This window comes from Rhopilema esculentum, chromosome 21 (genome assembly GCF_057945365.1).
Source record: "Rhopilema esculentum isolate cy_ngs chromosome 21, ASM5794536v1, whole genome shotgun sequence".
Lineage (NCBI taxonomy): Eukaryota > Metazoa > Cnidaria > Scyphozoa > Rhizostomeae > Rhizostomatidae > Rhopilema > Rhopilema esculentum.
The window spans coordinates 1,322,190-1,337,909 of record NC_142835.1 but is presented as its reverse complement, the minus strand read 5'-3'; the positions used below and the strand labels follow the sequence as shown (position 1 = coordinate 1,337,909).

General features: G+C 39.1%; 1 protein-coding gene across 2 annotated transcripts in view; it reads left to right on the top strand.

Moving 5' to 3' along the window:
* LOC135684589 (uncharacterized) overlaps positions 1–15,579 on the top strand; it is a 43,377-nt gene extending 27,798 nt beyond the window's left edge. For both annotated transcript variants that reach the window (XM_065200221.2, XM_065200220.2), the window contains exons 33-56: positions 71–246; positions 541–744; positions 1,087–1,297; positions 1,708–1,866; positions 2,540–2,692; positions 3,280–3,638; positions 4,087–4,342; positions 4,675–4,875; positions 5,125–5,268; positions 5,672–6,009; positions 6,313–6,571; positions 6,768–6,974; positions 7,366–7,715; positions 8,232–8,475; positions 8,910–9,101; positions 9,779–9,895; positions 10,093–10,272; positions 10,529–10,687; positions 10,974–11,213; positions 11,519–11,737; positions 12,043–12,219; positions 12,392–12,725; positions 13,748–14,012; positions 14,322–15,579. In XM_065200221.2, the coding sequence (XP_065056293.2) occupies positions 71–246; positions 541–744; positions 1,087–1,297; positions 1,708–1,866; positions 2,540–2,692; positions 3,280–3,638; positions 4,087–4,342; positions 4,675–4,875; positions 5,125–5,268; positions 5,672–6,009; positions 6,313–6,571; positions 6,768–6,974; positions 7,366–7,715; positions 8,232–8,475; positions 8,910–9,101; positions 9,779–9,895; positions 10,093–10,272; positions 10,529–10,687; positions 10,974–11,213; positions 11,519–11,737; positions 12,043–12,219; positions 12,392–12,725; positions 13,748–14,012; positions 14,322–14,648 (5,471 nt within the window). In that variant the 3' untranslated portion in view covers positions 14,649–15,579. The remainder of the gene's footprint in view (positions 1–70; positions 247–540; positions 745–1,086; positions 1,298–1,707; positions 1,867–2,539; positions 2,693–3,279; positions 3,639–4,086; positions 4,343–4,674; positions 4,876–5,124; positions 5,269–5,671; positions 6,010–6,312; positions 6,572–6,767; positions 6,975–7,365; positions 7,716–8,231; positions 8,476–8,909; positions 9,102–9,778; positions 9,896–10,092; positions 10,273–10,528; positions 10,688–10,973; positions 11,214–11,518; positions 11,738–12,042; positions 12,220–12,391; positions 12,726–13,747; positions 14,013–14,321) is intronic.
* The last annotated feature ends 141 nt before the right edge of the window (positions 15,580–15,720 follow it).

The following is a 15,720-nucleotide window of genomic DNA, read 5'->3' as shown; positions in this document are numbered from 1 at the left end:
AACCCCTAAATTCAAATTCAACAGGGAAAATAAAAGCGCGAAATAAATTGATATTTTATTATTTCCCAAGGTTTTAAAGATAAGTGTCCAACATGCCCTCCTGGTGAACCAGGTAGCCCAGGTGATATTGGATTTCCTGGAAAAGTTGGTCCGGCTGGTCGAAAAGGTTCAACAGGAGAGCCGGGACAGAAGGGAGTGGAAGGAAAACTTGGTAACGCTGGTGATGCTGGTCCCTTTGGAGAACAGGTAGATTTCACTTTATTCTACATGTTAAAAATTCAGATGTACACTTGATTAAAGAAACATTGTAACAAAAGCACATGCCGGTATCAATCATTAAAGACATACGTATTCCTCCATTTCTGTATCGCCGTTCTTTCCCTTGAAAACACTGCATGAAAAGTTCCAAACTAGAAAGTAACGCAACAAAGTTATTTTGTCTTGATATTAGAGTTTATATTAAACTATTATACAGTCTGCTATCAATAAGGTAAGGGAATTTTATTGCGTATTTGCTAATCTGACTCTTAAATCGTATAGGGTGATGCTGGACAACCTGGTAATAGAGGTGACCCCGGACAAAAGGGAGAGACAGCTGATCAACCAAGTATAATCAATGGTGACAGAGGGGAAGTAGGCGATAAGGGTCAAGATGGAAGGAGGGGCCAGCAAGGAGTTATTGGCCCCGAAGGTCCTAGAGGAGAGAAAGGACAACGGGGTATTGATGGAGTAAGCCCAGGAAGGGTTAGTATGCCGTGTTAAAATTTGTTTTTTATTAAAGAAAACTATCACTATGTCTTGATTTGGACTCGAGCATCTCAGAAACTTTACAAATATTCTCACCTAAGAAAACGATTATTCTTTGCATGATAACGCATAAAGTTTCACGAGGCTTGCTTTTTATAAATTACTGATAAATATTTTTAGGGATAAAATATTGTAAAACTATTCAGTCTTAAAATATTGTAAATAATATACTAATCAATAAGCTGTTGAATATATAAAAATATTAGAAATTATTCACTCTATAGTGACGTCCCATTAGCTTTTATGTGATTTGAATATAAAACTTTTCGTTACTTAAAGGGTGAGAGGGGCATCACTGGAGACCGAGGACGCAACGCGCGCAAAGGATCAAGCGGACCGCGCGGTGAAACTGGTGACGCCTTAAATGGGCGAAAGGGCACCAGAGGTGACGTGGGAGACCCAGGAGAGCCAGGAGAAAGAGGTTTAGCTGGTCGGACTGGCAGTCGTGGAATTCAAGGGGAAGGTCCCATTTCAGCTGACTTCCAAATTTGTAAGTCCATTGTAATGTTTTTTCAGTTTAATTTACAATTAAAGAGAGACATAGCAAAATGCTCTAATGTTCATCATTTTCCAAGCAAGAAGCGAAATCTACGAAAGCCGATCTTTAAATGACATGGAAGCAAATTTCATTTAGGACCTGTTTGCAACTTTGTACCTTGCGGCCTCGTTCAGGCATCCGTTCTGCGCACCCTAGTGAACCTTTTTTGAAGTTAGACTGTATATTGTTCCTTTCTACAAAATGGTAACACTGGAAAGTTGACAAATATTTACAAATGTTCGATTAATAAACGATTGTTGTGATCCTGGAAGATTAAGAGCCAAGGCATCGAAAATCGCTTGCCAAGAGACTGTATTCATAACCACTTGACAGAAATATTGAACTGAGAAATTTCTTTTAAGACAACATCTCAAAAGGTGCAAAAGGTGGCGTTGGAGATGTTGGGGAAGATGGAGACCCAGGAGAACAAGGCACAGCTGGTCAACGTGGTGATACCGGTGTCAGAGGCGAAAAGGGAGACAAGGGTGAAGTTGCACCTGATGTATTGGCACTTCTTAGAGGTAAGGGAAGCTATTTACATTGTGCCACTTGGTTTGAACTATCATCCTAGTTGTGTCGTTAATGCTGTGATATAAATGACCATTGTGTACACACACTTATCATTGTGTACATAAAAGAGAGCCAGTTTATTGTATGTTAACTGTACCAAACCGCAGGCACCAACTGGGTTTGGCATGACCTCCCCTTCAAATGACTGTTTGGGGCTGGCCAATCCCTGTTATTGCAAAAAAAATTACCCACTTGCTGAAATATTTAGGATGTAAAATAATTTTTCTTATACCTATGACTTTTAATAAGTAACTTTCATGCATCTGCAGCAGGAGTTAAGTCATGCCTACATTATGCACGAAGAGGCCCGAAAGCAATTGATTATTTTTGTCTTCAAAAAAGATATTTGCTTTCTTTTATGCAAATTTTTCTTTACTGAAATTCGCACAAAAGTCCATATCCATTCAAGACCCAACCCTCTTTCTCTTTTCGAACGGAAATTCGCTAAGTCGGATCATTTTCTTACGCCCACCCCCCTCCCCCCTCTAAAGTTTTCACCTAGCGGGATTCAACTATAGTTTTCATTTTCACTCCAAGAACCTTGTTCTTAACATTACGAAGCTGTCATGTATAAACTGAGCAAGTTGCAAACACATCAGTACTTCGACATTTTTGCCCTTCCAGATGATCCAGGTGCGACACCGTCTAAAGGTGAGAAGGGCGTGCAAGGTGCAAAGGGAGTCAGCGGTGATGATGGGCCTAAGGGTACGAGAGGTGATCGTGGTTTGGCTGGGAAAGTTGGCGCTAAAGGACCGATTGGAGCAAAAGGAAAAAGCCGTAAGTTAATGTTCACTTTCAGATGAGCTATACTCCAGGTTTGCTAGCTCTAAGATAAGGGTATTATAGGTTGTTTATGGTGTTCGTTCTTTCAGCAACTGGAATTGAGCACCCACTTGCCCTTCCACCTAGGGTATCAATAAGTAAGGTTTGAATATCAATTATGTCTAATTATCTATTAATGCACCAAGGGTAAAGGCTTGGATCACATTGCTAGAATTTGTCACTAGACATTCAAAACTTTACCATTTCGCATCTTACTTTTTCGTTTTCCGTGCAACGTTGATACATTCTGGAGGTCTGGTAGAAAAATTCCATAAGGTTACCTGACGACCGCTCTCTTCGTTTGGGGGCTTTTTTTCGAGTGGGGTGTGTGAAATATTGTTTATTTTGAAGTACTATTTTTAAAGATTTAATTTATCCTTATCGCTGAGTGTTTAATACCCTTCTATATATAAGTAAGACGTCTTTTTTAACTCCAGTGTGCATTGTCACAATTTATTAGAGGCTCAAAAATCTTACTAATCAATGGTAATCTTTCAACCTTTTCTTGGTGTAGCCATCATGTCTTGTTTTTTCAATTGCAGATTGTGAAAACGGTGGAAGCGGCAACCTTAAAGATGAGAAACGAGATATCGCCTTCCTGGTTGATTGCTCGGCTTCTTTGAGAGAAGAGAATTTCTTGGCACAGAAAAATGTCATCAAGGAAATTATCAAAGTAATTTACCCCGCATCGATCGAAGGCAACAGAATTGGGATCATTCGCTATAGTGACACTGCAAAGATTGAAGCAAACCTCAACGATTATTTCACCAATAAAGATCTGTATACATCAATTGAAGGCATACCGTTTTCAAAAGGAGGCTCAAGAATCGACCTTGCCCTGCAAATGGCGAGGGATAGCTTATTTACAGTGGCTAATGGTGCTCGAGCAGATGCCAAAAAGGTAACCATTGCTTAAATGCCATTAAATACTCTTGGTTTTAAAACATCGCATCTATTGACTTCTCACGAAACTAAGATCTACATATGCGATGATTCAAAGATGAGTGTCATGCAATGTTGTTAAAGAGCGTTCCAAGAAATTGAAAATGGGCTCCATTAATTAATTAATATTAATATAATTGTTTAAATGTCAAGAAGTCTTCTTATTAGGAGTCATAGAAAGCTGATAAGAGTTCAAACTAGTGGCTGATTAAACTAGTTGTAATATTTCGTGAATTCTCTACAGAAACACTTTCCTTGATGTGAATTCTGTAGAAAAATTGCTAATTGTTTAAGTATTTCCACTTCTGGTTGTATGCCTAAAAGTTTTGATAAAAATGATGCACAGTTGTTCCCATGTTAATTTATGGTACGCCCTAACTAATAACCATATCTTTGGTATTTCCCAGATTATAATTCTCCTGTCGGATGGCTATCAAAGCACAGCCCTAGATATGGAATCCCCAATTAAGATTGCTGCAGAGCTTAAAAGCCAAGGAATGCGAATCTACGTTCTTGCTGGTGGACCAGAGATCGACTGGAATCTTTTGTCGCAAGTTGCTTCCAGTCAAAGGGACGTGGTGGAAGCGAGAAATTTCAACGACCTTTTCAATCGCTTCTCTGTTGTCCAAGATGCATTGCAAATTGGATGTTCTACTGCAAAAGGTCAGCCATTTTATCTTAAGTTGTTTGCAAGAAGCAACATTTTTGTTTACAAGTTTTTGTTTTGTTTTTGTTTGATTACAAATTTGGTATTCCACTTTCACGAGGCTAGCCAAATTTCTTATATGAAAAAATCATACCTTTTTGTAGATTTGACCCCTGCTTTTTCATTTTGAACCTGAAATTGTAGGTTAAGCTTCGGCATGCTGCAAGAGAAGTCCTGCGTAGTTAGGAGTGATGCATTCATTATCAAATACTATGACTTCAAAGTGGTATTGTGAGATACATGTTACGAATAAGCATTAAAATGTAATATTGCGAAATTTTCCAAACAGGAGAACGAGGTGATCCTGGAGAACCAGGAGACGTGGGACCCCCTGGACCAATCGGGCCCATCGGCAGAAAGGGCGCAAAAGGACTTTCATTCATGGGTGGTAGTGGTTCTCGTGGACAAAAGGGACAAAAAGGTGCCTCTGGAGACGGTATCCCTGGCTTACCAGGGCAGCAAGGCTTGATGGGATTCCCAGGAGCTACAGGTATTTACGATTTGACCAAGTTTTATAGTTATCTTAAATGAACTCGAATTACGACACTGCAAAATGTACAATAGAATTTTTCTGTTTTTGTTCGTTGTCACTGCCATTTTCTCGAGATGAATTGTCTTTATAACCAGTTGATCTTAACAATTAATTTGAAAATGACCATCGATCTATTGTTTTCTGTTGTCATTTGTTAACCAAGCAGTGCCACTACTAATCTAATTCTCGAGCCTGTCGACTTTCCAGGAGCAAAAGGTGACGCTGGAGAGGCAGGAAGACCTGGACCAAGAGGCCAAGCAGGAAGCGCTGGTGATCCCGCCACCTCGGCGCCAGAAGGGCCAAAGGGATTCCCAGGACTTGCTGGACCAAAAGGAAAATCTGGCAAAAAGCGTAAGCCGTTATGGGTTGCTTTCTTTCAAAATACTCATCAGTTTTTAGCAGCCAGATATTTCTGAAATTCAACAATTTTTCCCGAATACACTACCTAAACACTTGCAATCTACACATTGTAGCCTTCTTACCTGTGTTATGTTTGTGTGTGTTTACATTTGCCGGTTTGAAATGGGCAATTGGTCTCATTGTTAATTTAGAAGCATGAGGTAATGTGTGCTCACGTTATCTATTCTCAAGGCATTTTGTCTGCACAACCATTTGAGTAAAGTGCAATTTTTAGCATTGTTGTTAGCCCTTAAACTTGTCCAAGAAGCAACCACAAGAATCCTTCATTACCGTTTTCTTTCCCAATAACTAGTTGGTTAGTTTTTACTCTTAAGACAATTATGTTCTATTGTAGTTTGCCGTGAGGTTCTAAGAACGGATCTAGCATTCTTCTTGGACTCCTCGTCAAGTTTAGGCACAGATAATTTCAAAAAGACCAAAGATTTCGTCAAACTAGTTGCCAATGCATTTGATGTTAGCCCTGCAAACACACACGTATCTGTGGCGACTTATGGGCAGAGCTTGCAAACTGAATTCGACTTCACTCGATACACCAACAAAAAGGATCTGTTCGATGCAATCGATGCAATTCCATATCGAAGTGAACGTTTCACATACATTGACGAGGCTCTTCTAGCTGCAGATCGAAATGTTTTTACTGCAGCAAACAACGCCAGAACCGACGCATTCCGGGTTCGTCCATCTTCATTTCTTATACTATGTCATTCAACTTTTTCATTATCTAGTTCTGGGTGTGATCATTTGATTCTGTAAGCAAAACGGTTGCCAGCTTATGTTCAGGTTAAAAGTATGATTCCGCTTCCAGAAATGAAAATCAAGTACGTGATCAGCTTTGGTCACAAGGGGGCCTACAAATCCCACTCTTTTACAACGGTGCTCTGTATTCTCCCTTTTCTGGCATCAAGCAAAGTATCCCTGGACTTTGTCTATAGCTTTTTTGAGACACAAAGCTACTGATTGTGAATTTCCATTTAGGCCGTTCTTTTACTGACGGATGGACAGCAGTCGACCAAACCGCGAGGTGAAAAGACCTACAATTTAGCTGCATTAGCCAAGAAGCTTCGCGATAGAGGTATACGTGTTTATGTAATGGGTGTCGGTGCTGAGGTCGACCGGTTACAGCTGAGAATGATGGTTGACGTCGATCATCACCTCTTCCTGAAAGAAGACTTTGAATCGTTAAACGCCAGGATTGAAGAAGAACTGGTTGAGCTGAACGATCTCGGATGTGCTGGTGAGTTCGTTTTGGCCAGGCCTCGTCAATTTGTTTTTTTTGCTTTTTTTTCATAATAGAGCAGATCGTTGGTGAAATTATCTTTCTTCACTTTATCATTTGATGTTAGTTTTCAGTCAGTTTGATCGCTGATTAAGTCTTCTTGAATACTATCGCATATAAGACATTTAATTATTTTTCTATTTTGTTTGTAAAGGTCAAAAAGGAGAGAAAGGCTCTTTCGGCAGCAAAGGAGAAAAGGGATTAGTAGGACCAGTTGGACCCAAGGGAGAAAAGGGACCCCTTGGAGACCCAGGCTTGAAAGGAAGTATCGGTGAGCCCGGCAAACCAGCGTTCTTCAATTCGATTGGAAACAAAGGAGAGAAGGGTTTCATTGGTGTGAAGGGATTGCCAGGATTGCCAGGTCAGTCGCGTTATTTGGTACTCCCAGTTTTTGAAATTTCAATGAGAGACGAATCTAAACATGACTATTCCTCCCCTTGATCTCATAAAGCTGAGTTGCAAGAGAAGTTTCCTAGAATTCACAAGTTTCATAGTCGAAAGTCACAGCAACTCTTTAAACGATTAAGATTATAATTCGTACAACTTGCTTTTGTCAATACGATTAGACCGTTAATCGCCTTTCCGAGGAGATGCTTCGAAAATGAATTACGCTTAGATCTTTTTCATGTCATATTACTGTCATATCCTTCTAGATTACGAGACTCACATTTCAATGAAGGGCTATTTCATGCCGAGTTCATTTTTTTATCTTTGCTATTTTGTATGTTAGTATTTCAAGTCTTTATTTTCAGGATGTCCTCCGGATGCTAGGATAAATGAAGTTCCTTTGGATCTCGCATTCTTGATGGATGCTTCTGGTTCCTTGTACCTTGACAATTATGACAAAGAGAAAACATTTGTCAAGAACGTCATCGAAAAGCAATTGATTGGCAGAAGACAGACACGTGTTAGCGTCATGGCATACAGCAAAAGTGCAACTATTTTTGTCAAATTTGATCAATATTTTGACAAAGAGAGTTTGAAGTCTGCAGTTGATGAAATCCCTTACGAGTCATCAAACACAAGGATCGATCGAGCATTGATATTAGCTAAAGAACAGATGTTCACAGCTGCAAATGGAGCCAGACCCTATTCCAGGAAGGTATGTGCTTCCGGGTTCCCATTTGTTGTAATTAGAATTTAATTTGGTTGACTGATGTTACAAAATAGAATCGATGAAAAGGTTGGATAAGTTTTGGATAGTTTAACAAGCCGATGAGCTTAACCTTAATTTTTTTTATTGATGATGTTATGTAAATTTGATAGTAAATATGTAAATCTTGATTGTAAATTTGAATTTTATTAATGTAATATAAATATTGTGCTATTATGTTACTAGATTATACTTATTGTTATTTTATATCGCAAAGTTTATTTTATTATAAAACATAGTTTATAATTTATTTTTTATTCAAACACGTTGAATAACATTTTAATTTGTTATGTTTTTCTATCATTTCATATTGCTATTTTGATTTTTATTTGAATCGGTTTTGAATCCACATTTCAGTTTATGATATATGCAATAAATTTAACAATAAATTTTGTTCTAAGATATAAGCCCTTTATTGTTGTAATAAAAAAGTAACGCCATTTTTTCTTGCCCCTTCTTCTATAGGTAGTCGTTCTGCTAACCGATGGCCAACAATCTGTCGAGCCTGGCTCAGTCGATGTTACCGTGGCTGCGAGGGCGCTTCGTGGCGATGATGTCGAGATATTGTCTGTTGGTATCGGCCCAGAAATCGATCTTATACAGTTGAATGAAATCGTATCGAAATCTTCATACGTCTTTTTTGCAGCTGATTTTGATCGTCTTATCAGAGAGATTTCTTCAGAGGTTGCTTCTGCCCTCGTTTGTACAGGTAAAAACACATTGGACCATATACAACATAGACATATATATACAGTTGAATCTCTTCATACCACGGATAACTCAGACTTTCACTAAGTCTGACCGATTTTCAATTCCTATTCGATATTTTATTCAAGCCTTTGCAAAAGTCGTACCTAGGATAGGCAGACCAGGCGCATAGGCGGATCATTCCTTTACCTTAACGAGATTCAAGTTGAAGGATATAGCTTGTTGTTGTTTACGTTCTTGTGTTGTGTTGTGTTGTGTTGTGTTGTTTTTGTTACGATTAGGCCGCCTTTGTACTAGCAAGCAACAATCATTCCGTCTATTTGGCCTCTTTGTTCAACCCATAAAGCAGAGCCAGGTTGCATTTTAGAAAAAATATCCATAGCAAAATTCACCGTCGTTATGGTACCTTGATTAAATAATGGCTTTTTTACATAGGCGGGCCGTACGGTCCCCAGGGTGATAGCGGTCCAATAGGAAAGGCTGGACCTGTAGGCCCAAAAGGTTTGCCTGGAGACAAGGGCACCAAAGGAGAAGTTGGCAACCAAGGTCGCGGTGGATTCCAAGGAGAGGACGGTTTGCAGGGACCAGATGGAGACAGGGGAACACAGGGTATCAAGGGAGATACAGGTGTGCATATGTTGTTTTTTTAATCTCTTGAATCATTATTTGTCGCCTAAAAGTGCGATGAACCGATACGTTTTCAGGTGATAAAAGTTGCACATGCTCAGGTAATAGTATGTCGAATGAGCAGGGGGGTTTTGAAGCAGCAAACTGGAGTTCCGACCAAGAGTGGTTTGATACAATTGGGCAGCACTCTTGTGGAAAGAATTTTCCTCCTATAAGCATTTGCCTAATGATTATATATATATATATATATATATATATATATATATATATATATATATATATATATATATATATATATATCATAGATTGAAGAAAGTAAAACTACATGGTTTATCTCTACAAGCCTGTTTCGTGAGTAACTCACTCTTCAGGAGTGAGTATTTCGTGAGTCACTCTCCTGAAGAGTGAGTTACTCACGAAACAGGCTTGTAGAGATAAACCATGTAGTTTTACTTTCTTCAATCTATGATATATCACGCTCTACGTGCTAACGTATTGAGCACTGTGCTACGGAAGTATCAAAAGACAAATTCCTATATATATATATATATATATGTATTACTTTTTCATTTTATTTTTTCATCTCGCTTTTTTGCACTCATACTGTTTACAAGGATAAGGCAATTGTGAAAATATATTTGTGTTGTTCTTGTAAGTTTCATTTTGTATTTTTCAAGGTGATGTTGGTGAAAATGGCCCAAAAGGAGACGTTGGCCCTCAAGGTGGAAAGGGAGACACAGGTGTGCAAGGTATTCAAGGAGATGCTGGCCCTCTTGGTTCTAGAGGACCCAAAGGTATGTCGTTGTTACATGTAGCTTTTTGCATTCGATTTGTAGGACTTATAGCATATTTATCTTTTTGTTCTGCCTGGAAGCCTTATGGCAATACGGCTAAAGTGAAAATTTTGCATTATTTGTCGTTTAAAGGTTTCAGTATGAAAAATACTTGTTTTGTTTGAAATTCTGTTTTATTACTGTGTTAATACCTCTAGGTTTCAAGGGTTTTAAGGGAGCACAAGGCGAGGTGCCTGAAAATGCCCGTAGAGGGCCTGGTCCAAAGGGAGTTAAAGGATCAAAGGGAGAGACTGGACAGGCTGGGTTTCCTGGCTTTGATGGAGATGACAGCAACATGCCACTCAGTGCACTGAACCGTTTGTTCAAAGGATCTTCAGGTAATTTGTTGTGGTCATTGTATATATTTCGAATTGTGAGCCTTAAAAATCATTCAACTTATTTCAATTTTTGATTAAAAAAGGCTGCCTATTTAAGGATAAAGTCGATTTTTTAATGTTTATCAATATCTTTAGGTACTCATACTATTCAACATTGTCAGGGATATCGGTCGAATTTTTTTGCCCCTTTTCCATGTATGGACCCTCGGATCCTTGTTTTTGGAGCTAACAAAGCAAATTTTATTCAATTTTTCAGGTTCCCGTGGAGACCAAGGTGACATAGGAGAAAAGGGTCGGGAGGGACAGCTGTTGTCTCCTCCTGGGAACATTTTGGGACGAAATGGTTCAGAAGGTCCAGCCGGACAGAAAGGAGAAAAGGGACTACAAGGGCTTCCAGGAGATATTGGACCCCAAGGTTTGTAGTCTTTCTAATTTGCTCGATTTTAGTTGTTGTTTTCATAAAGGCTTTCATAAAGACAGTACCCTAGTTGGAAGGTTGATCTGGCTAACAACAAAGCCTTACTTTTCATTTGCTTCACTTTTCATATCTTGCTGGGTTTTTTTTGAAAAGCAGTTAGCATTTTGCTTACATGATTTCAGCTTACGGCCAGTCCTGTATTGAGCGTGTGTCTTGCACATCAGATGTCAACCTCGTCCTTTGTGGCCAAATGTTATAATTTTCCGTTAAATTGATTTTCAAGGTCCTGCTGGAACAAAAGGTTTCCCGGGTCTGGATGGACTGAAGGGCGAAAAAGGTGAGGGTGGTCCGAAAGGAAAATTAGGAAGAAAGGGTCGAGATGGAGCTCGCGTCCCCGGTCCAGATGGTGAACCAGGCTACATTGGATTCCCAGGACGTATTGGCCCAAAAGGAGAACAAGGTTTACAAGGATTTATGGGACTTAATGGACCAAAAGGTGAAATAGGAGAAAGAGGGCCAAAAGGTAAGCTTTGAGAAGTTATGCCAATTCCTTTTCTTCGAAATGGAATTGACTTTTCGTTTTGTTCTTTTTGTTGAGTTCTGCGAACTAATATGTCTACTGAACAACAATTAAGTTTAGTGAGCTAACTAAAAGTTTGTAAAAGGGGATCGATAAAGATGAAGAGTGAAAAATCTACTCCTGTATAATGTGACAATGTGACTTCTTTAACCATTACAAGTATGGAGTTAGTCCGTGTTAGGTTGGTACAAAAACACATTAAAATGATTTGGCTGTCCCTTACATCAAAACTCTTTGCATTTGCACAGGTTTCCCAGCTGAACCACCCAATGGAGTGAAAGGTTTCAAAGGTTTCCCAGGAGATCCTGGAGAAGTCGGGAAAATCGGTCCAAAGGGAGAAGAAGGCGAACAATTAGACGGTGAGCCAGGTGCGCCAGGTGAGGTTGGTCCAATTGGTATTAAAGGAGATCGTGGAATCCAGGGACCTAGGGGACCAAAAGGAGCCAGAGGGTTTGCCGGAACACAAGGTAAGAGCAACTTTGGCAGACCTTTTGCCTTTCATAACACCTTTTCGCGTGAGATGTAAGCAAACTTTCAAAGCATATGTTAAATTTTTATTTTTTTCCATAAATTTGACCTTTCATTACATTTACTCGAAATAAATCACAACTGTTTAAATGTCACTGAGTATGAATTTTTGTACAGTTCCTAGACTATTGTTAATTTTTATGATATAATTTTTTAGTTAAATAACTAGCTAGCTAAAGCTAATATGCAAAACTTTAAAAAATCTGCGATAGAAAACAAAGAAGTAATACTCTGCTCCTTCCAGGCCCCAGAGGAATTGACGGAGAAGACGGTGATCCAGGAATAGACGGACCAAATGGTCCCAAAGGTGATATGGGTGAAGTTATCTTTGATTCGAGCAGCAGCAAAGGAGAGCAAGGAGATTTTGGTCCCCCAGGAGATACGGGAAAAACAGGTCCGCAAGGTCCCCGAGGACCAGAAGGTATGACATTTTCTTGATAAGAGCTGTCCGTAGAGCTTAAAAGTTTTTAATTAGAAATTTAAATGGGAATTGAAGACTGTGTTAATTTCGGCATGTACAATGACCATCTACCTGAAATAAGCATTAATTTGTAACTGTTGCCGTTTTCATGTTTATTTATTGTTTTCTACAGGACCAATTGGACAAGAAGGACCAAATGGTGTCAAAGGAGAACGAGGAAAGGATGGTATGCCTGGTCTGCCAGGTGACCGCGGTCTTGATGGAGAAAAAGGTCTACCGGGACTTGGCGGGCCTTTGGGACAAGATGGTCCAGAGGGAGATCAGGGTCTTCCTGGGCCTATCACGGTGGCTGAAGGATTCTACATTGTCCGTCACAGCCAGTCTGATATAATTCCTCAATGTCCAAACGGATTAAAAAAGCTGTGGCATGGATACTCGTGGTTGTATTCCGTTGGAAATGGAATGGCACATGGACAAGACCTTGCAAATGCTGGTTCTTGCGTCAGGTGAGACTTGCCCTTCTTCAATAGGCCCTTCTTCATCTAATTGTTGTGTGGTTAAGCCGTATCGCATTCATCAGAATAAAAGGATATGCGTTACATTTAACCAAGATAGTTTTCATTTGCCTTGAATGCCTGACTGCAGAAGGTGCTCTGTCGATTTTTTTGCTCTTTTGCCAAAAACCTTTTTTGCTTGTATCAAGATTGAAGAATGTGTAACGAAGCATTTTAAACAAATGAAAGCGATAATTCAGTTTCTTTTCTTCTTCGATATTCCCTTAGTTAACTTTACAACCTCTTCTGCTACCTATTCAACCTATATCTCTGCTCTCGGGGGGTAAACTAAGCTTAGTTTTGGACGGGAACGTGCCAATTTGGTTATAAATTTGGACCCAAAATTCCGCAAACATGATGAAAACTATACCCATAATTCCGCAAAACAAATAGAAAATTTTAAAGCACATAAAAAATCATCAAACAAATTTTGCATGTCCTTTGCCAGAAAATCTCAGTATTACATATATTTCATAGTTTTATTTCTAACTGGTCATTCATTTTGTTAATGCTAAATATCCCTCCTAATAATTTTGCAATAGTTTCCCAAAATGGTACCCATAATTCTGCATGTTTTTTCAAATGGTACCCATATTTCACATATTTCAAAAACTGATACCGATAATTCCGCACTTTTCAGAAAAAAGGTACCCCCTTAAATAATGGCACGTCCCCGTACCTTCAAACATGTTAAGGTACCCTCCCGAGTCTCGCTCTCTCTCTCTCTCTCTCTCTCTCTCTCTCTCTCTCTCTCTCTCTCTCTCTCTCTCTCTCTCTCTCTCGAAGACGAAGCCAAAAGCTCCATTCTTTGTACGAATGCCTGTTATGTGTAACAACTTACAATTGACAAGTGATTTAAAACATTTTGTTGAGAAGGCATTACTCTCAGGCCACAATTATTGGTCCTCGGGCCATTCATTGTTATATTGAATGTCATCAGTCGAAATGCTTAAACAAGCAGCTTCCTTTTACAGGTCATTCAACACAATGCCATTTGTGGTCTGCGATATTTACAAAAACTGCAGATATGCCTCAAGAAATGACTTCATGTACTGGTTGTCTGCACAGAACACTCAGCTGATGTCAGCTGTGTCTTCCTCTGCAGTGACACCGTTTATAAGCCGCTGCGTGGTCTGCGAAACTCCCTCTGTTCATATGGCTGTGCACAGCCAAGACACGACGTACCCAGACTGTCCATTGGGTTGGAGCAGTCTTTGGACTGGCTACAGTTTCCTTATGGTACGGTATAAATATACATCCTCTCCAACTGGGTCACTTATGAATGCTTAAATAATGTCTCCTAAAAATTATTCTGGTAATCCCGCAGTTGATTGAACGAAGTTAAGAATAAAGAATATTGATTGCAACTGCAGCTAAGCGAAATTATAGTGATTCTACATTCTTTTAAGAAAACATTTAATCTGTTTATATGAATTGTTTTATAATTTATATGCTCCTATGAATTTGGTATCTTGTTTAGAAATTCGAAGCTCTAAAACTCTTCCGTATAAGCTTCTCGGTTGTCTAACTGTTAATTGTTTTTTGCAGATGACTGGCAGCGGGGGAACTGGTACTGGTGAGTCTCTGACGTCATCTGGCTCTTGTTTAGAGAAATTCCGTTCAAATCCATTCATAGAGTGTAACGGAAAGCGTGGAACCTGTGACTTTTTCAGTGACAAATTTAGCTTCTGGCTTAGAACCGTAAACAAGCAGGCTATGTTCCAACCAGCAGAAGTTGAGACACTACACGGCAACAAGGGACATGACCTCACGTCTCGAGTCAGTAGGTGTCGTGTATGCACCAAGGGATTTAACACCAACACATTAGAAGGACCAAAAACTAATGGCTCTGGCAATATACTTAATCGACGTTAACTATTAACGAATATTTAATTCAAATTCCATGTAAGGCCATAGGTTTTTCTTGATTGCTATGAAAAGTTGGTATGGTGTGAGGAAATTCCGGGCTTTCTGATCGTTATGTAACAAAACTAGAGACTAAGTGCATTAAAAGCTAATTATTGTTTGCTCATTTTCATTCTTTATCAGTCAGTTATTAATGATTGCAAATTGTAATTCATGTCTTATTTATCAGATATTGCTAAGTCGGTTTTTCCGTGAACGTTATATTCTTCGCGATCCACACGTGATAGGTTATCCATTTTCTTAACAACGACTACGGAATTTCGCTTTGTGCGCCTCGCGGTGGTTACATGAATATATTCCTATTCTGTGCCACTTCACTGACCCAACTCAGGGTTGTTCTTTATAACGTCCTTTGACAATCGTCCCAAACAGACAGCAATCCTAATGCCATCAGATGGGTCCTAGTTGCACTACAACCAAATTTACTAAGCTTTACTAAGCTTTGGAATAATCAGCAACATGTTACGGAGCATGTTTTTTTATGAATTTATTAGCATCTGTGGAATTGAGTTGTTTAGGGCAGCTCTTTATAGATTTATCTGACGTTGCCTGGTTTTGTAACTATCAGAAGTGACATTATTAGATATTGCTACAAATGTTTAATCTCTGTTTCGCTGCAAGGCGAGATATTAGGCATCAATTCGTTATGAGAATTGTATTTTGACGTCATCTATGTAGCATTAAAGAAATTTTTATTCCGTTTTGCTTACAATTTCCCATTTTTCTACTCGATCTTTCATATATATTTTTACTTTAGGTTTGGAAACCCTAGTTGTTCCATAAATCATTTTGGAAATTGTTTTCAGAGTTATTGCCTTTAGGCCAATTTGTAATCAGTTGTATTTCGTGCTTTTGAAAAACTGTATACTGTATTGTGTTACACACCGCGTACTGTCTTTGTTTTTTCCTTCTCTTTTGACTGCATTGTCGCGCTTTTCTTGGTACCATAAGCATAAATGCATACTGATTTTTCCAACCGAAATTTAAAAACTGTCCATCTTTCCTCCATAAAATACCGATA